The sequence below is a fragment of the Periplaneta americana genome, chromosome 3 (assembly GCF_040183065.1).
Source record: "Periplaneta americana isolate PAMFEO1 chromosome 3, P.americana_PAMFEO1_priV1, whole genome shotgun sequence".
NCBI classification, from domain to species: Eukaryota; Metazoa; Arthropoda; class Insecta; order Blattodea; family Blattidae; genus Periplaneta; species Periplaneta americana.
Window position 1 is genome coordinate 146,800,704 of NC_091119.1, and position 16,477 is coordinate 146,817,180.

General features: G+C 34.2%; 1 protein-coding gene across 3 annotated transcripts in view; it reads left to right on the plus strand.

Moving 5' to 3' along the window:
• kn (EBF transcription factor knot) overlaps window positions 1–16,477 on the plus strand; it is an 872,483-nt gene that overhangs the window by 234,114 nt on the left and 621,892 nt on the right. For all 3 annotated transcript variants that reach the window (XM_069821751.1, XM_069821752.1, XM_069821753.1), the window contains exon 5: window positions 1,975–2,048. In XM_069821751.1, the coding sequence (XP_069677852.1) occupies window positions 1,975–2,048 (74 nt within the window). The remainder of the gene's footprint in view (window positions 1–1,974; window positions 2,049–16,477) is intronic.

Genomic DNA, 16,477 nt, shown 5'->3' on the forward strand with positions numbered 1-16,477 from the left:
TTTTTATTGTACCTGAGTTTTTTAATGTATTCCACTTCCACTCCTTCTACTAATGAAGTTCCAACTGTCTCCACACAGGACCAAGGCCGCATATAGTAAACAGTACTGAGTTAGTATAGTACGTTCCAGAAATATGTTTGCGTTTTCCAGTGACGAAGGAGCTTTCAATATTGAATCATATTTTAGCACAGGTACTGTCCGTTTGCCTACGTCGCATCCCGATTTCCCCCACCTGCTTCTGCTCGCCCCCCTGTAAAAGCTGGGCTGTTTCAGCTCTTTTCTGAAAACGTTAATTTCTGTTAGGAATTGGACGGTTACGTAATATTATACAACTGTTTAAAATAACTTAAATAAAAGGGCCTCGTTAACTAATTAACTGTCACGTGATTTCCCTCCTTATCCTGCGGCATAACCACTTGGACGGACAGTAGATAGCATGTCTGAGTAATTTTATCTGTGCGGGTCGGGCAGAAGTGAAGATTGAATTTACACTACGTAAGGTACTCTTTTATAGAGTAGGTACAGAATTATTTCAACATGAGTTACTAGTACGAAGGACGAAAATGACAATTGGAATTAGATGCAATAGTCTATTGTGCAATAATATGCACAAAAGAACTGAAGCCTGTATCGAAATGAACGGTCACCATTTTCAAAAATGTGTTTAAATATTCATATTATGATTATTTTTCAATTTAATTTCTTTCTCTAAATTGTACGCTAAATTGTAGACGGTATAATGTGCATTACATAATGAATACGTTCGCATGGGTAACTCAGTTCGTGAGTAAAAACACTTATTCTTAATACAGTATTGTATTTTGATTAAACGAAAACCTAATGAAAATTATCGAACTCAAAATTGCGAAATTTCCTAGTTTACGTAAATGGATGAACTACTTTTCTTCCCTCCTATACCTAGTAAAGTGATTTGTTTGTGTTTTACGCCAGTATCATCGAACTACAGTCGTGGAAGGGGGTAGCAAACTGTGTTTCCGGTTCTCTAAATGTATAGCCAGGTTAATATTAAAAATGTTAGTAAAAATAAAATGATGTCCCTGTATAATATCACAATGTGTCACTTGTTTTACGTAAGGATATACAGGGCTTTCGTTTCAAAACTTCCCAATCTAAATAACTAATTATTTAAATTGAATTCAATTTAAACTAAGAATATGTCAATTTAAATTTTGAGGGAGAAATCTTGAAACCAGGCTTAATTTCATTTTAGATTTCACCGCCACCCCTCAACCACCACCACTTTGAAATTACAAATGTCATCCCTATATTTTTATACTTAAATATGAAATAGCATTCAATTGTTTATGCACCTCATTCATTTGTTTTAGCATTTTTTTGTTTTCTATCGTCGCCTGGCAACCTGGATTGTTGTTATTGCTGATTAGAGCTGAAGAGAATAAAGCTACAAAAACTTATTGAGCATTTCATGTAATAAATGTGTTTCTGTATAAAATTATTTTAAAACGGTGTATATCCTTCAAGAGAGAACAAAAATCATCCTTATTGATTAAATAAAATTTAGGAAGTTACACAAGATAAGCTGTGTTTTCATCCTACAATCAACTGATTAATTAAGTTTTAAAAAATGTATATCCTTCCATGATTTGCACTTGTAAAAATAAAATTTGTTTTACACTTAAAACTTCCTTATGTTAAAAATAGCAATGCATTTTTCTCATTAAAAATTATTTGTTCAAGGGCCCTGCATTCAATTGCCCATATGGCAGATTTGATTGTTAAAATTTTTATGCAGGCATTTTTTGGAATGTGAGTTGATTAGGGATTCTTAAGTTTAATGTAAAACAAAGCTATTAAAATTGATAGAATGAACAGAAAACTGTTTTTTTTCCTATATTTTGTCTCTAATTTTTTTTAAGGACTTGACCCTTTTAAAAACAGGTACCTATTTTGTTATATTGCAAGTAATAAAAACGTACATTGTTTGTTTTTCAGGCCATCATGTACGAGGGCCAAGACAAGAACCCAGAGATGTGTCGGGTGCTTCTCACTCACGAGGTCATGTGCAGGTGAGTCACTAGCCAATGTAATGTGAGATTTTTATTTTCTCAGTGAAGAATAATTTGCTGCCAAACACATGTAAATTCGATAGAGTTGGAATATTAGTGGAAGCAAGCTCAGCTCAGCTCAGTTCAGCTGATTATATAGGCCTATAGGATCTACATACAGAAGCCAAAACTGATCAGGAAGGGAAAAAGAAATTGGTTGGGTCACTGTCTAAGAAGAAGCTGTCCATTGAAGGATGCATTGGAAGGAATAGTGAACGGAAGAAAAGTTCGGGACAAAAAAGATATCAGATGATAGACATCATTACGATACATGGATCATATACGGAGACTAAAAGGAAGGGTGAAAATAGGAAAGATTGAAGAATGCTGGGTTTGCAATGAAAGTCCTGTCCTTGGACAGAGCGCTATGCATGAATAAATACAAGCCTTATCAAATATTGAGGATACTAGCTTATTTAAAACAGCGTAACAGTTCTTTTACTTTCTTCTTTAGTAACACGTCTTTTTATGATAAACTTTCGCTATTGTCCGGACGTACATTAAAACGATTATAAAAATTTCAATATTTCTTCAAAATTTATCGATGTTTATATGTTTAAAATAATTGGAATAAAGTATATGTTGTTAAATATTTGTGGAGATGTGGGCATTACAATTGATGGAATATTTTATGAGTTTCATGACGAAAACATAGCAGTCAAATCAATCAGATTAATTTTTACGAGAAATGATAACCACATTTATCACTTTAAGAATAATTATTGTAAAAATAGTTATAATTACACAAAACTATCTGTTTCTGTCCATGCATGGTGTCAGCACAGTTCTGCACTCTGCAGTACGATCCGCACTACAATGTGAAACGTCTTCGGTCAGAGTGGTTCTTACCCTGTACCATTCATGTACTGTACGTGGTTTTATAACTCTTTTTACATTTATTTTTAAAATGATAAATATGGTAATCAGTTCTCGTAACAATAATTTGGTTGCTGTATTAGGTTTATAAATGTTCTGTGGTATCTGTGTTTTTCCTTATAAAAATTACAAAAATATTCAAGCTTTTGCAGTATCCACATCTTCAAAATTTAATATTTAAATAAATTATTTTTTTTTTCAATTAGGCCTAGACATGCCCCTATTTATAAAATTAATGAATTTTATGACTTAATCTGGTAATATGTACTATCTGACGATGTCATACATATGATATGTGAACGACATGAATGAACTATCTGTCTATCTAAATAATATGAACAAAATGGAACAAATAGTCTTAGTTTCATGATCTCTTCTTTTAACTGCACGTTTGAACAAGTGCAATTTGCCATAAAATCGTATTACACTAATCCGTCGATATATTTAGATTCATTATTAATAGTTCACAGAATAGTACATATAGGCCTACATAATAATTAAAACTAACATATATACAATTTATAATTTTACACATTAAACTTACTATTTTAACACAATTTCTAAAATCAAGTAATTAATATAAGTTGTCTTATCTTACACTTACGTTTAGTTTTAGTGCAAGACTCCACCATCTTAGTATGTTGTATTTGAATATATTTCTAAATAGTACTGAAGTCCTAAGCATTTTTCTTATCTAATCGTTACTCATTCGTTTTCAGTTATTTCATTAATTCTTTCAATTCTCTCTTTTTTTAACCAAAAAGAAATGTAAACCTATCTACTTTTGTATATTTTTGTTGTTATTATGCATTAGTTTTTAATGACTATTTCTTTATTCATTAATAAGAATTTTTCATTTATAAATTTCTTCCGAATTTCTTTTGTAGATTGACATTCAAGAAAAATATGAATGTCATTCTCTCTTTTTTTCACATAAAGGGCAAATACCTTGAAAATCCGTCGATATAGAAGAAAGCCAGTGTTTACCTACTTAGATATAACATGTGGAGAAGTTACCTGCAATCGGCAAGCATCATGTGTAGTAGAGCATGAACGTCGAGGAATATTATGGACAGTAAAAAATCAGTCATACGGGAATGGGTATTTAAGAGTTGTTAATTCATTACAAGAAGTTAATCTGATACAACGTTAATATAGACGATGTATCATAATGCAAGTAAATAAATAAACAAACAAATAAGCAAATAAATAAATAATTAGGCAAGTAAAAAGAGAGTAAGTAAATAAATATGTAATATATAAGTAGTTAAATACTCCTAAGTAAATAAATAAATAAATAAATAAATAAATAAATATATGTCACTAAATAAGTAAGTAAATAACTTAAGACAGTAAATAAATAAGTAAATGAATAAATAAGAAAATAAATAAATACATAAATAAATAAATAATTAAATATTATCTTAAACTCTCCAGTAATATATTTAATATTTGCGCCGTTTTGCGTTGAATAATATTTATTTTGTCAGAAATACTCAGACGTGAACGTGTTTGTGACATGCCTTAACAGTATACGAGGGCTTGGATTCTCGTCATAACAGACCACGTTGTATCACAGTCTAGTATATACAGCCATGAAGCTTGAGTTGTGAGGGTGCTAGAAACAATAGACTGTGCCGGTACTATTTCGCATTGTCTGCAATGAGGCGATATTAGCGATCCTATTGGTGAGCAACTATCTAATATTTGCATATTTACTACGTATTGAGCTTCGCGACTGTATATACTAGACTGTAATAAAAACAAGTCCCTTCAAATGAGGGTGGAGATTAAAGGAGGGTCGTAAATTATCAGGATTCCTTTCAAAACCTTGCTATTGTACAGGCTACCGGAACTCAGTTTCTTGAAAGACAAGCTCAGTGACGGAACTACACAGTACGAAGAGAGATATTTTGTAATTTTATTTTGCGCTACAGAATGTATCAACTAGTCCCTTCCGCCACTGGATGGATGGACAGCACCGCTCCACTCCCCCATCGCCATAACAACACAGACGAAATAAGACATATCTACTTTCTCTCTCTTTTCACAGTGAGACAAAATTCATCACACAGACTTTAGTAACGACGAACGTAAAAGGACAGGAAGTGTGTTTGTTAACTATGGAAGTGTCCTTAATCTTTTGATGGGCCCTGTATAACAGAATTAAATCAATATAGGAACTTCGAAGGAATCCCTTTTTCGTTTGTAAATACTGTGTCGATATTTTGTCTAGGAATTTCAAGGGAAAGAAGCTACTTCTCAGTGAGTGTTGTCATATCGAAACAAGAGCAGCACGCAACCCCTTGGTTTTAATGCATCTTTAATATAAAATGGCCGCTGTATGAAGTGTTAAGGGGAATACGCAACGACTGTGAGGAGGTATGGCCGCCACGAGATGTAATTACACCTTGTGGTTAGGTTATGTTGACACGGGGCGCGGGATTAGCTCTGCGGCTGCTTGATTGAAGGGGCAGCCCCGCGGGGTGTTGATCGTCACAGACCTTTGCTGCGCATTTCAATAGTAGGCTGGTTCAAGAGATGTCTCCAGTAAAACAGCTGCTGGGGGCTCTGTGCAGTCGAGTGCAGCTCATCTCAAGCACAATGTCGATCCGTATACAAGATTTGCGAGCGAACCAATATGTGCGCAGTGTTAAAGAGACCCTCCCCTCTGCACCTAGCGAAATCCAAACCCTGATAGTCTTGTACTATTTACGGCCGATTGTATAAACCATTTAATCTTAGATCAGAGGTTAAATATTGATCCTCGTTCTAGCTGAACTTGGAATTTTGTGTTGTATAAAGTCTAATCTGAGATTAATTTGTCTCAAACTAAAGTCAACTTTGACTGAAGAAATTTCTCCGATTAAGTTAGATGATCCAAGTTCAGTTATTTCTTTTTTGTTTGAAATATACGAGGGGCAGATTGTGCAAATGGAATAACCATTATTATTAATATTAATAGATATGGTAGTTACATTTATATTTATATTTGTTTCAATTTCTTGCCTTAAAAATACATAAACATTCTTATATTTTATAAGGCTTTATCGTGGTCAGCAGTATCAAATAACATAACCTATAATTATATTATGTTTATAACAACCATTAATTATTAATGGATATGATAGGTACTTCATAAATTTTCAATTAACTGTATTACTAAACGAAAATTGTCGTTTTATAAAGCTTTATTATGTTTAGCAGTATGAAACACCATAACATGATAAGAATCTGGAGAACGATCAACCTTCTTGTTATTGTCCGCCATTATTTACAATGTACGAAACAAACCAGTGTCTCCAACAGAGTGTACGGAAAGTCGCCAAAAAGTAGCTGCAAAGTCGCTACATTTCTCATTATCAACAAAGAAAGATTACGTTTTGTCAGTATGGGGTGCTAAAAAGGTCGCTAAATCCCTATTTAGGGGAGAGTCGGGTAGTATCGGACATCGGGTAATATCGGACAGTGCGTTTCTTTCATCTACCACCATATGGTAGTACCTGAATGATATGGTTACGTTTCTCTATGCGACATCACAGAAACGTAACCATGTCAATCAGGTACTATCATCGTGTGGTAGATGAAAGAAACTCACTGTCCGATATTACCCGATGTCCGATACTACCCGACTCTCCCCTAGGCAATATAAAAGTTAAAAGAAATTGTCGTTGAAAAAGAGTTAAAGTCGCTAAATTGGCAACACTGAACAAACCTGTACAACATGGCGCGTGCATCACATAGTCTACTTGACCTGTTTATGTGATGTTGCCATATCATTTTCACGTGAACTTAGAATGCATTTGAACCAAGGTAATTTGATCGCAGAAAAGTTTTATACAATAGAAGTGTCTGAACTCAGTTCACTTTCCAATCTTCGATCAAAGTTGATCTTTAGACAGAAAGTTTTATACAATTGGGCCTTAGAGTTTCGTAAAATATTCTATATTATTTACTTCCTTTTTCCTGTAATACTGTAGCGAAGACTAAGGTAGGATTGTCTTCCGAAGAAATTGTTAAACCAAAGGCTTTGTAAAAAAAAATACATACAGGGTGAAAGTGAAATAACCTTCAGACTGAAATGGACGATAGGGTACACCTAAATGAATAATAATAATAATAATAATAATAATAATAATAATAATAATAATAATAATAATAATAATAATAATAATAATAATAATAATAATCCGTGGCGCTACAGCCCGTGAAGGGCCTAGACCGACCAGCCGGATGCTGGCCTCACGCCCACATGTCGAAGCAGAGGTAGACGATCATCCAACCAGAATAGACGTATTGTGTGGTTAGCACGATGATCCCCCCAGCCGTTACAGCTGTCATTCGCAACCGGATTTCGCTACCTATCGTAGCTCCCCAAGTGCATCAGGATGCTGGGTGGGCACCGGTCCCATACACTGGCCGAAATTTCATGAGAAAATTTCTTCCCCCATGAGGATTCGAACCACCGCGCATTCCGCAACGCGAGTCCTAGGCAGGATACCTTAGACCGCGACGCCACGGCGCGGGACCACCTAAATGAATAGAAAACTTATAATACTTTTGTGATTAAATGCACAGTTAATTAGAAAATTAAGTTAGAAGTTTCGGCAGTCTGGCAACATCGCCGCTAACATACTTCTCTTTCTTTTCGTAATACAGATGCCAAGATGTCAACGAACTCAGACCTGTCTTCTAAGGTGAACTATCCTCACCTCCTTCTCTGGCTACAACGTTGCAACCTGATCGTATCGTTCAGTGACTTCAAATTACCGTTTCTTTTACCTTTAATTAAATTTACACGAAAACCGTCTACGCTATTGAAATATACCAGAGGGGTAAATAATTATTTATTAGATATTCTCTCGATATGAAAAAAAAAATCAAGATCATACTCGCAATAGTTGCCGAATAAGAGGGTGTTAATCTTTTGGGAATATATATTTTTTTCTGAGAAAACTGTGAACTTTCCACCAATATGGAATTACACATTTTTATTACATACAACATGAGCTATTCGCTTTGAAAATCTGCAGGATTATTTAAATTCCACTCTGTATATATTGACATTGTAGAAAAATATGTTAAATGATGTATATTTTCTGTTTCACGTTTTACGTGTTCCGTATAATTTCGAAACTTTTAACGTTGAGTAACGTTTATCTACGAAACTGCACTGGACACAACATTTACATTATAAACAAAATGCTAATAACTCAGTACCTGTAAAAGATAGGGAAGACACATCTTATGTAAATTAACGAGTAACCTAAATGTAATTCACTTTATTACATAACGAATATTTTACATTATTACTTAACTACTGAAAACATGAAACAAATTTCGCTCATTCTCCATTTTCAGTCGCTTGCCACGCCGAAGTATTGGGTTGATGCAAAAGTTCACAGCGATTTTTCGCTTTAACAAACGTTTTTGAGTTGAATAGAAGACAAATTAATCAGTAATACATTCCCCTACATTATCTGTGATTCTCTATGAAGGTCTCCCAATGCTGGAGTAGTTTTTAGATTCCGCATCTGGAGAAATCTTAGGGTTGGAGTTAAAGAACTCGTCAAGCCAAGTTTGTAAATCATCTTGTTATGAAATTAGTTACCTTGAAGATTGTTGGATAGAGAACGTTGGCCCACCTTGTATTTAAGCTGTTTTTACTGATTGAGGGTATTCTTACTCTACAAAGCATTTCAATCACCTTCTCTCAGCCACAGATTCTCTTTCTAACGTGGGTTTATCATTATATTAGCTTATTGAATCGAGATTTTATACCTACTGAGAATTTCTTTTTCTTCTGTGACTATCATAATCTGTCCCAAGCCAATTGATGCGGTAAGATCAATAACCATTCAAGTCCACTTCTGGCCAGTCATTTTTTGCAAATTTCAAATTAAATTTTTTATATTTCCACAAGTGTTACCATTTTAAAAGTTGGTATACTACTTTCTTTTGATCTCGAAAACAACCATAAATATTATGTGCAAAAAATAATAATTAGGTAAGAAATAAAAAAAAAATGTTTGCGTTTTTCTCTAAAATTGTGTAAATGGACTTGAATGGTTATTGATCTCACCACTTCAATTGTTAGTCACTCAGTTTTATTAACAGCGTTTAATCCATTTTTATACACTTCTATGAATTTTATTATTACTGTTTGGAGAAAATTGAAAAGCTCTAATTCAAAACATATTCAGAAGTAAACTTTCTGGTATGGAACTTTCATAAAGGCAACCTGTATGTAGTTCCGAAATATTGGAGATTTAAGTTCTAGGTCACGCTGAAATATCCCTGAAGCAAACTAAATTCTCAAGGGTTGTGTTCCGTCGGTCTTTAAGTGCTTTATATGCATTCAACACGCCTATTTTTTTTTTGATGTCATACTCTTATAGTGCCAAAAATTCAATTTTCCCTTCCATACTTTGTATTACATTACAAATGTTTTCCTTGTAATAATTTGTATTAATTTTGAGATTTAGCCTCTTAAAAAATACAAAATATTCAATACGTTTTTTAAGATCTACGAACCACAAGTTGCAAAGCACTTGCAACTCATGTACATATTTCCGACACTTCAACACGCAGTTTTATATTACGTTACAGCGGTTAAATTTTAACTCCTTGCATATAATTTGAGAACGCGCTTATTAACCGAATCTGGGACGCAGAATTAAGCGCCGGACGTTGGCATTTGCTGCCGCCTCAATCGTCACCGGCTCCGCGGCCCCATAATTCGATTAGGCCGCAACTCCCTGTACAACTGATGCTGGCAGGAGTAGCCATCTCGGAGAATAAAGCCACGCAACGCCACGTCTCGTCGTCATTGTCTTCCATACAAATTCAGAATATTGCACAAAGCTCGTCTATGCCAATAACCCGTTATCACAGCGACAGAAATATAGATAGAGAATGTTCCCTTCTTTTAAGGGGAGGCAGAGGTGAATATTTCAAAATCCACAAAATTTATCCGATTTGTTTGAAATTGATCATGGAAACTGAGTATGTTATTAGTAATGGACATACCAGGTTTCAACTTTCTAAGTACAATAGTTCTGTAAATATTAATAATTTTATAAAACTTTATATCGTTTGATATAAAATGCTCCATGCACCATATTGTAAGAAATTTTCAATATTTCTTTTTATTTATATGTTCAGAGAAGGTATATAAATAATTATAAGTATTAGTTTATTATGGGAATAATATAGTAATACAGTTATCTTGGTTTTAATTTCATACTTTTAAAGGCTACAAAATCAAAAACTAACATCGGAATATGAAAATAAAGATAATAAAAATGGAAAAAACCAAAATTTTTATTTTTTCTTCAGTTTTGTTCGAAAATTTCACCTCTGCCTCCCCTTAAGTATACAGAAGTGTTGCACTGTATTCTTGGTTTGAGTACTGTTACAGACTAACACATGACTCCATCCCCAGGATGTGGGATCAATATGAAATTTGTTTCCACGCCAAAGAACTCAGAGCATCACTTATGCCGGCAGCATACTGCGTCGGGCATTCTGTCTCGGACACGGCAATAGGTTTGTTCCCACAGCAGTTCCAAACTGGTTTCAACAGTGCCGGTCATGAGCACATGGGTTTTACTGTTCGCTCAGCGCAAACTTCAAACTCTGACTGTTTCTGACTATATAGTCATGTGTTCGTACAGCATGACAAACTGTAACAAATCGATTCCTGACAGGCGGAATTTGTTTCTTTGTTTGCCAACATTTTAAACTGCAAATCCTTTACGGTACTATAAAACATGCTTTGCGATCGTAATTTGTTTCTCGCATAGGTAGTCGACTGAAAATGGTGGCTCCGTTCAAACATTTTGGTGCAGGTAACATTAGGGAAATAGAATTTTAGTAAGTCAATTAATTTCTATTTTATTATATTAGAGTACTTTATTTCTTCTAATCTTTATATGCTTTCTTCTGTGTTATCACCTACCTACCATTTATTTCTTTGTTTGCCAACATTTAAAACTGCAAATTCTTTACTGTACTGTAAAACATCTTTGCGATCGTCATTTGCTTAAAGCATAGACAGTCAATTGAAAATGGCTGCTCCGTTCAAACGTTTTGGTGAAGCCAACATTAGTGAAATAGAATTTCAGTAAATCAATTAATATTTTATTGTATTAGAGCACCTTATTTTATTCTAATCTTTATATACTTTCTTCTAATCGTGTAATACTCAATTAAATTTTTGATAACTTTAAATAGTATCCACTTCCGAAAACACTTCGATATATCGAAGTTCGACTGTAATAGTGTCTAATGTTATGTTATATTTCATTTTATGACGCTTTCATCTTCGAAGATTCTTCAGCGTCGAAATTCAGTAAGAAATGACTGACAAATTTTATCTGAAGCCATTTGTCATGTCTTTTGCATGCTGTAAGTATACAAATGAGTAGGGACCCGATTTTTATGTAATTACATATTATAGTCCTTTCAACCTAACCGTATATAAATAACAAATCTTTGCGAATCTTGTAATTACCATTAATATATCAAAAATTTTAATACTACATATTTTTACATATTTACCCCACATTACATATTATTTCTTGGTATTACATAAATCTACATATTCAGGGGTTTTATTCATTTTTACTTCTCTAAAAGGAAAAAAAAACTTCTGCTGGAGAAGTTTACAATTTTAAATACACAGCTCTTAAAAAGCCTTTTCACCTACCCAAGAAATCACTCCGAAAGTAGCGTTGCCTTCATGCGGTGGATGGGACGAGGACGACTTGATTTGCCTCGAACTATAATTGTTCTGCACACGTCTTAACAAGCCGTTGTCCACACCTGTGGAGTAATGGTCAGCGCGTCTGGCCGCGAAACCAGGTGGCCCGGGTTCGATTCCCGGTCGGGGGAAGTTATCTGGTTGAGGTGTTTTCCGTGGTTTTCCCTCAACCCAATACGAGCAAATGCTAGGTAACTTTCGGTACTGGACCCCGGACTCATTTCACCGGCATTATCACCTTCATATCATTCAGACGCTAAATAACCTAGATGTTGATACAGCGTCGTAAAATAACCCAATTAAAAAAAAACAAGCCGTTCCCATGCAATTTGCAACCTTACCCACCCTCTTCCTAATCCTTCCAGGGAAAACTCGTGTAAAGTCTGACATGAGCCGCAATAAAGTAGCCGACTTTTGAAAAGAAGCTGGAGTAAAGGAACAAACTGGAAAGATGTTGAAAGTTTAAAATAAATAGCTTTTCAGGTTATTGCTTGACATCGTTACTTTAAATTTAGTAGCCCTATAAGGAAGTGGGATATTCCGAGTAATTAGACAGTATGGTTCTCGGCTGGTATAATCATACTCTTCTCAATGAGACAGGAATGTCACTTTTCAAACAACAGTTTGTAAATGCCTATAATTTGAGGTGTCTTACAGGGAGCAGCTAAAATGCATGTGTCCCACTACTCCTCTTATTTTCTCCTAATCCAGTAAAGCGAAACAGTGCTTGCAGTACTGTTGTGTCACTTTTTTTCTCTAGATAAATCAAAACCTCTAGTGAGATTATTGTTGATAGTAAAGTTATAAATCTATATATTTTATTTTTGGTATAGTGGTACCATAGAAGATCTTGAAAATTATAAGACACACATAAAAGTAAATAGAACTTACCGTAGTGTGTCCCTAATATATTTTCATTTTCTTTTATTAAAAATGCATTAAATCCGAAATCAGTAATCCCAAGACTTAACACAGTATACCTTCAGACAGATCTCACCCTAAGGAATGCTATAATCTCTAATTGACAAATTTGGACAGAGGTACAGATATGTTGTTACACTTTCATAGTAGGAATCATATTTGATGAGGAATTTAATAGTTCCCGTCCATCATTATTTATATAGAATATTTAGGCTGCTAAAATATTTTACAGTTTCGATAGCCGATATTATCTACCAAAATAATTAGACAATTTCTAATAAACATAGGCTCAGCCAATGACGTGTTCTAGGGGTAGACTTGTTCTTTGGATATACTTCCGGACGTGAATTCGAATCCTTCTTGATCCCATTACCTAGTTTATTCCCAGATTTTCTCCAACTGTAAGGCGAATGTCAAATTTTGCTTTGGCGAAGCAGTGGATTCATCTCGCCAAAATATCATCTCGGTATCTTAAATTTCATCGACGCTAGGTAACCTTGCAGTTGATGCAGCGTCGTTAAATAACCTATTAAAACATAAATACAAGAAGTAATACCCTCTGAGTTTTCAGTTTCTCAATTTGAAAGGTGATAGAGTAAGGTTACAGCACTTCAATGTGGAGGATAAAGCATCACGTTCTACTGTGTTTACATCTTCGGGGAAAGCCACTTGGTGCTCTTAGAATTCAAGGCCAATCAATGACTTGGAGACACTACGTCTACATAATTTGAGTGCCTCTGAGGAGATTCGTAAGCAATCACAATTCTCGGAAGAATGCGTGCTTCTCCGCGGCCAAGAGCAAGGACTTTTTAAAAACCAAGTAGAGCAGTTGCTGTAGTAAAGAAATCAAAGGCTTTGTAGCTACGTATTTATTGCTTTTTGGATCCTTAGAAATATTTATTTATATTGATGTCCTCGGTGGTATGGCTTCCACCGAGAGAAAAGGAAAGCTGTGTGCCTCATTTGTAGGGAACGGATTTTTATACAATATCAAGGTGTGAAATATGTACCAAAATATGTAAAATCATGAAAATATTTAATATCAATATATGGCAGGTATAGGATAGTTAAGACACTCCAGTTGTGATTTAATAGAGCACCCGAATATTTTACCGCACACTTGACACATTACTGTTTTTCCATCTGTAGTGAAAAGTTTCGTCCATCACAATCCATGATTTTATTTTTTGTCGTTAGAGTTGAAGATACAGGGGCCATTTTAGTTAGTTAAAAGCAGTAGATAAACTCACTTGCACTTTATACCGTAAGTAGGCTACTAAAACTAGAGAACTGCTAGCACTGTTTCGATTTACTGGATTAGGAGAAAATAAGAGGAGTAGTGGGACACATGCATTTTAGCTGCTCCCTGTAAGACACCTCAGATTGTAGGCATTTACAAACTGTTGTTTGAAAAGTGACATTCCTGTCTCATTGAGAAGAGTATGATTGTACCAGCCGAGAACCATACTGTCTAATTACTCGGAATATCCCACTTCCTTATAGGGCTACTAAATTTAAAGTAACGATGTCAAGCAATAACCTGAAAAGCTATTTATTTTAAACTTTCAACATCTTTCCAGTTTGTTCCTTTACTCCAGCTTCTTTTCAAAAGTCGGCTACTTTATTGCGGCTCATGTCAGACTTTACACGGGTTTTCCCTGGAAGGATTAGGAAGAGGGTGGGTAAGGTTGCAAATTGCATGGGAACGGCTTGTTAAGACGTGTGCAGAACAATTATAGTTCGAGGCAAATCAAGTCGTCCTCGTCCCATCCACCGCATGAAGGCAACGCTACTTTCGGAGTGATTTCTTGGGTAGGTGAAAAGGCTTTTTAAAAGCTGTGTATTTAAAATTGTAAACTTCTCCAGCAGAAGTTTTTTTTTTCCTTTTAGAGAAGTAAAAATGAATAAAATCCCTAAATATGTAGATTTATGTAATACCAAGGAATAATATGTAATGTGGGGTAAATATGTAAAAATATGTAGTATTAAAATTTTTTATATACTAATGGTAATTACAAGATTCGCAAAGATTTGTTATTTATATACGGTTAGCTTGAAAGGAATATAATATGTAATTACATAAAAATCCAGTCCCTACTCATTTGTATACTTACAGCATGCAAAAGACATGACAAATGGCTTCAGATAAAATTTGTCAGTCAATTCTTACTGAATTTCGACGCTGAAGAATCTTCGAAGATGAAAGCGTCATAAAATGAAATATAACATAATATTAGACACTATTACAGTCGAACTTCGATATATCGAAGTGTTTTCGGAAGTGGATACTATTTAAAGTTATCAAAAATTCGAGATAGGCCTGTAGAAAATATGCCATAAAGTCTTTATTACTATTATTATTATCAGTATTATTATTATTATTATTATTATTATTATTATTGCACAAATATAGTGCTGTAATTAACTGCTGTGTTGTAATACTACCAACACTACTACTACACAACTAAGATTTTAATTATATAAGTGGAAGTCCTATTTATTGAATTAGTAGTTTCACATTAATAAACTAATATTTGCATGTACAGATACGGAATTAATATTTGAAGCGAGTTTTGATGAAAGTCCATCTGTATGTAGGCAAAAATTTCGCACGACTGTTGACAAAGAGCATATACGTATACAGGAACTCTTGTTTACTGCACATCTCAGTGAGTTGTAAGCGAAACTTACACGATAAGGGAGCTCCAAATTTTATTTCCGTATCTGTACATTTTGATTCTAGTTTAAATGGACAGAACTAATCTGAAATGTTTACTAAGTTCGTTGTAGATAAGGCAGTAGCCCAAATTGTCTTATTAATGTTGAAACATTTTATAGTAAAGCTTATTATAAGTAAAAGAAATAACCGCCGAATAGTGGAATTTCATGTTGATCTGCAGACCGCGTCTCTGCTTTTCAGGTTAACGATTCTATCGTTTTATCAACAGTAATCTCATTAGAGCTTTTGATTTATCTAGAGAAAATCAAAACTCGAGTGGGATTTAATTGACTATTACACGATTACAAGAAAGTATATAAAGATTAGAAGTAACAAAGTACTCCAATACAATAAAATATTAATTGGCTTACAAAAATACAACTGTCTTCAAATGTATTATTGTACCATTTCAACATTGTTAGATGGCAGTAGTGTTTTATGATTATGTTTTCTTGTTGCCGGTATCAGTTGTTCCAACTATGGAATCATCATTGAACTCTGTGGACTGTTACTAGTCAAGAGGCTTTGTTGATTCAGTTTCATTTTTATTAAGACATTTGCATTTCACTTCAATCATCCGGATCCCAGTAATCAACGTCATTTGACAGATGATTTTCAATAAATCTTAGTATTAAACAATCTCTGATACGTGACTATCCATAATATCATATAGCAGAAGCTATAACAAACATAACCTAAATAATATAAACAAGTGTTAGAAAAGTTTCAATTAGGGATGATGAAATAAACAAGAAACGTTTTAATTAACGATGATGAAATAAAAAATAAATATGAATAATTTTAAAAGAAACAATTATTGAAAGTACAATTTTCAAATTTGAATGTTTTAGTGGTCGGTGGTTCAGTTGATGTTACATTGGACGTGTGCGTAAAAGAACTGAACTAGTTGATGTACATAGTGTATCCCTCAACTTATTCAGGATTTCCGAATGGTGCTCTTCATATATGACCAGTGATCTTTATTAATTCTTGTTCTTGAATGCCAATGCGAGTCATATTTGAAAGTGCTGTGCATCGACTGTAGTAGTTTGTAATTTTCTGTTTTTTTTGACGTCCAGACCAGTGCAGTTTGAAATGTTGGCAAACAAA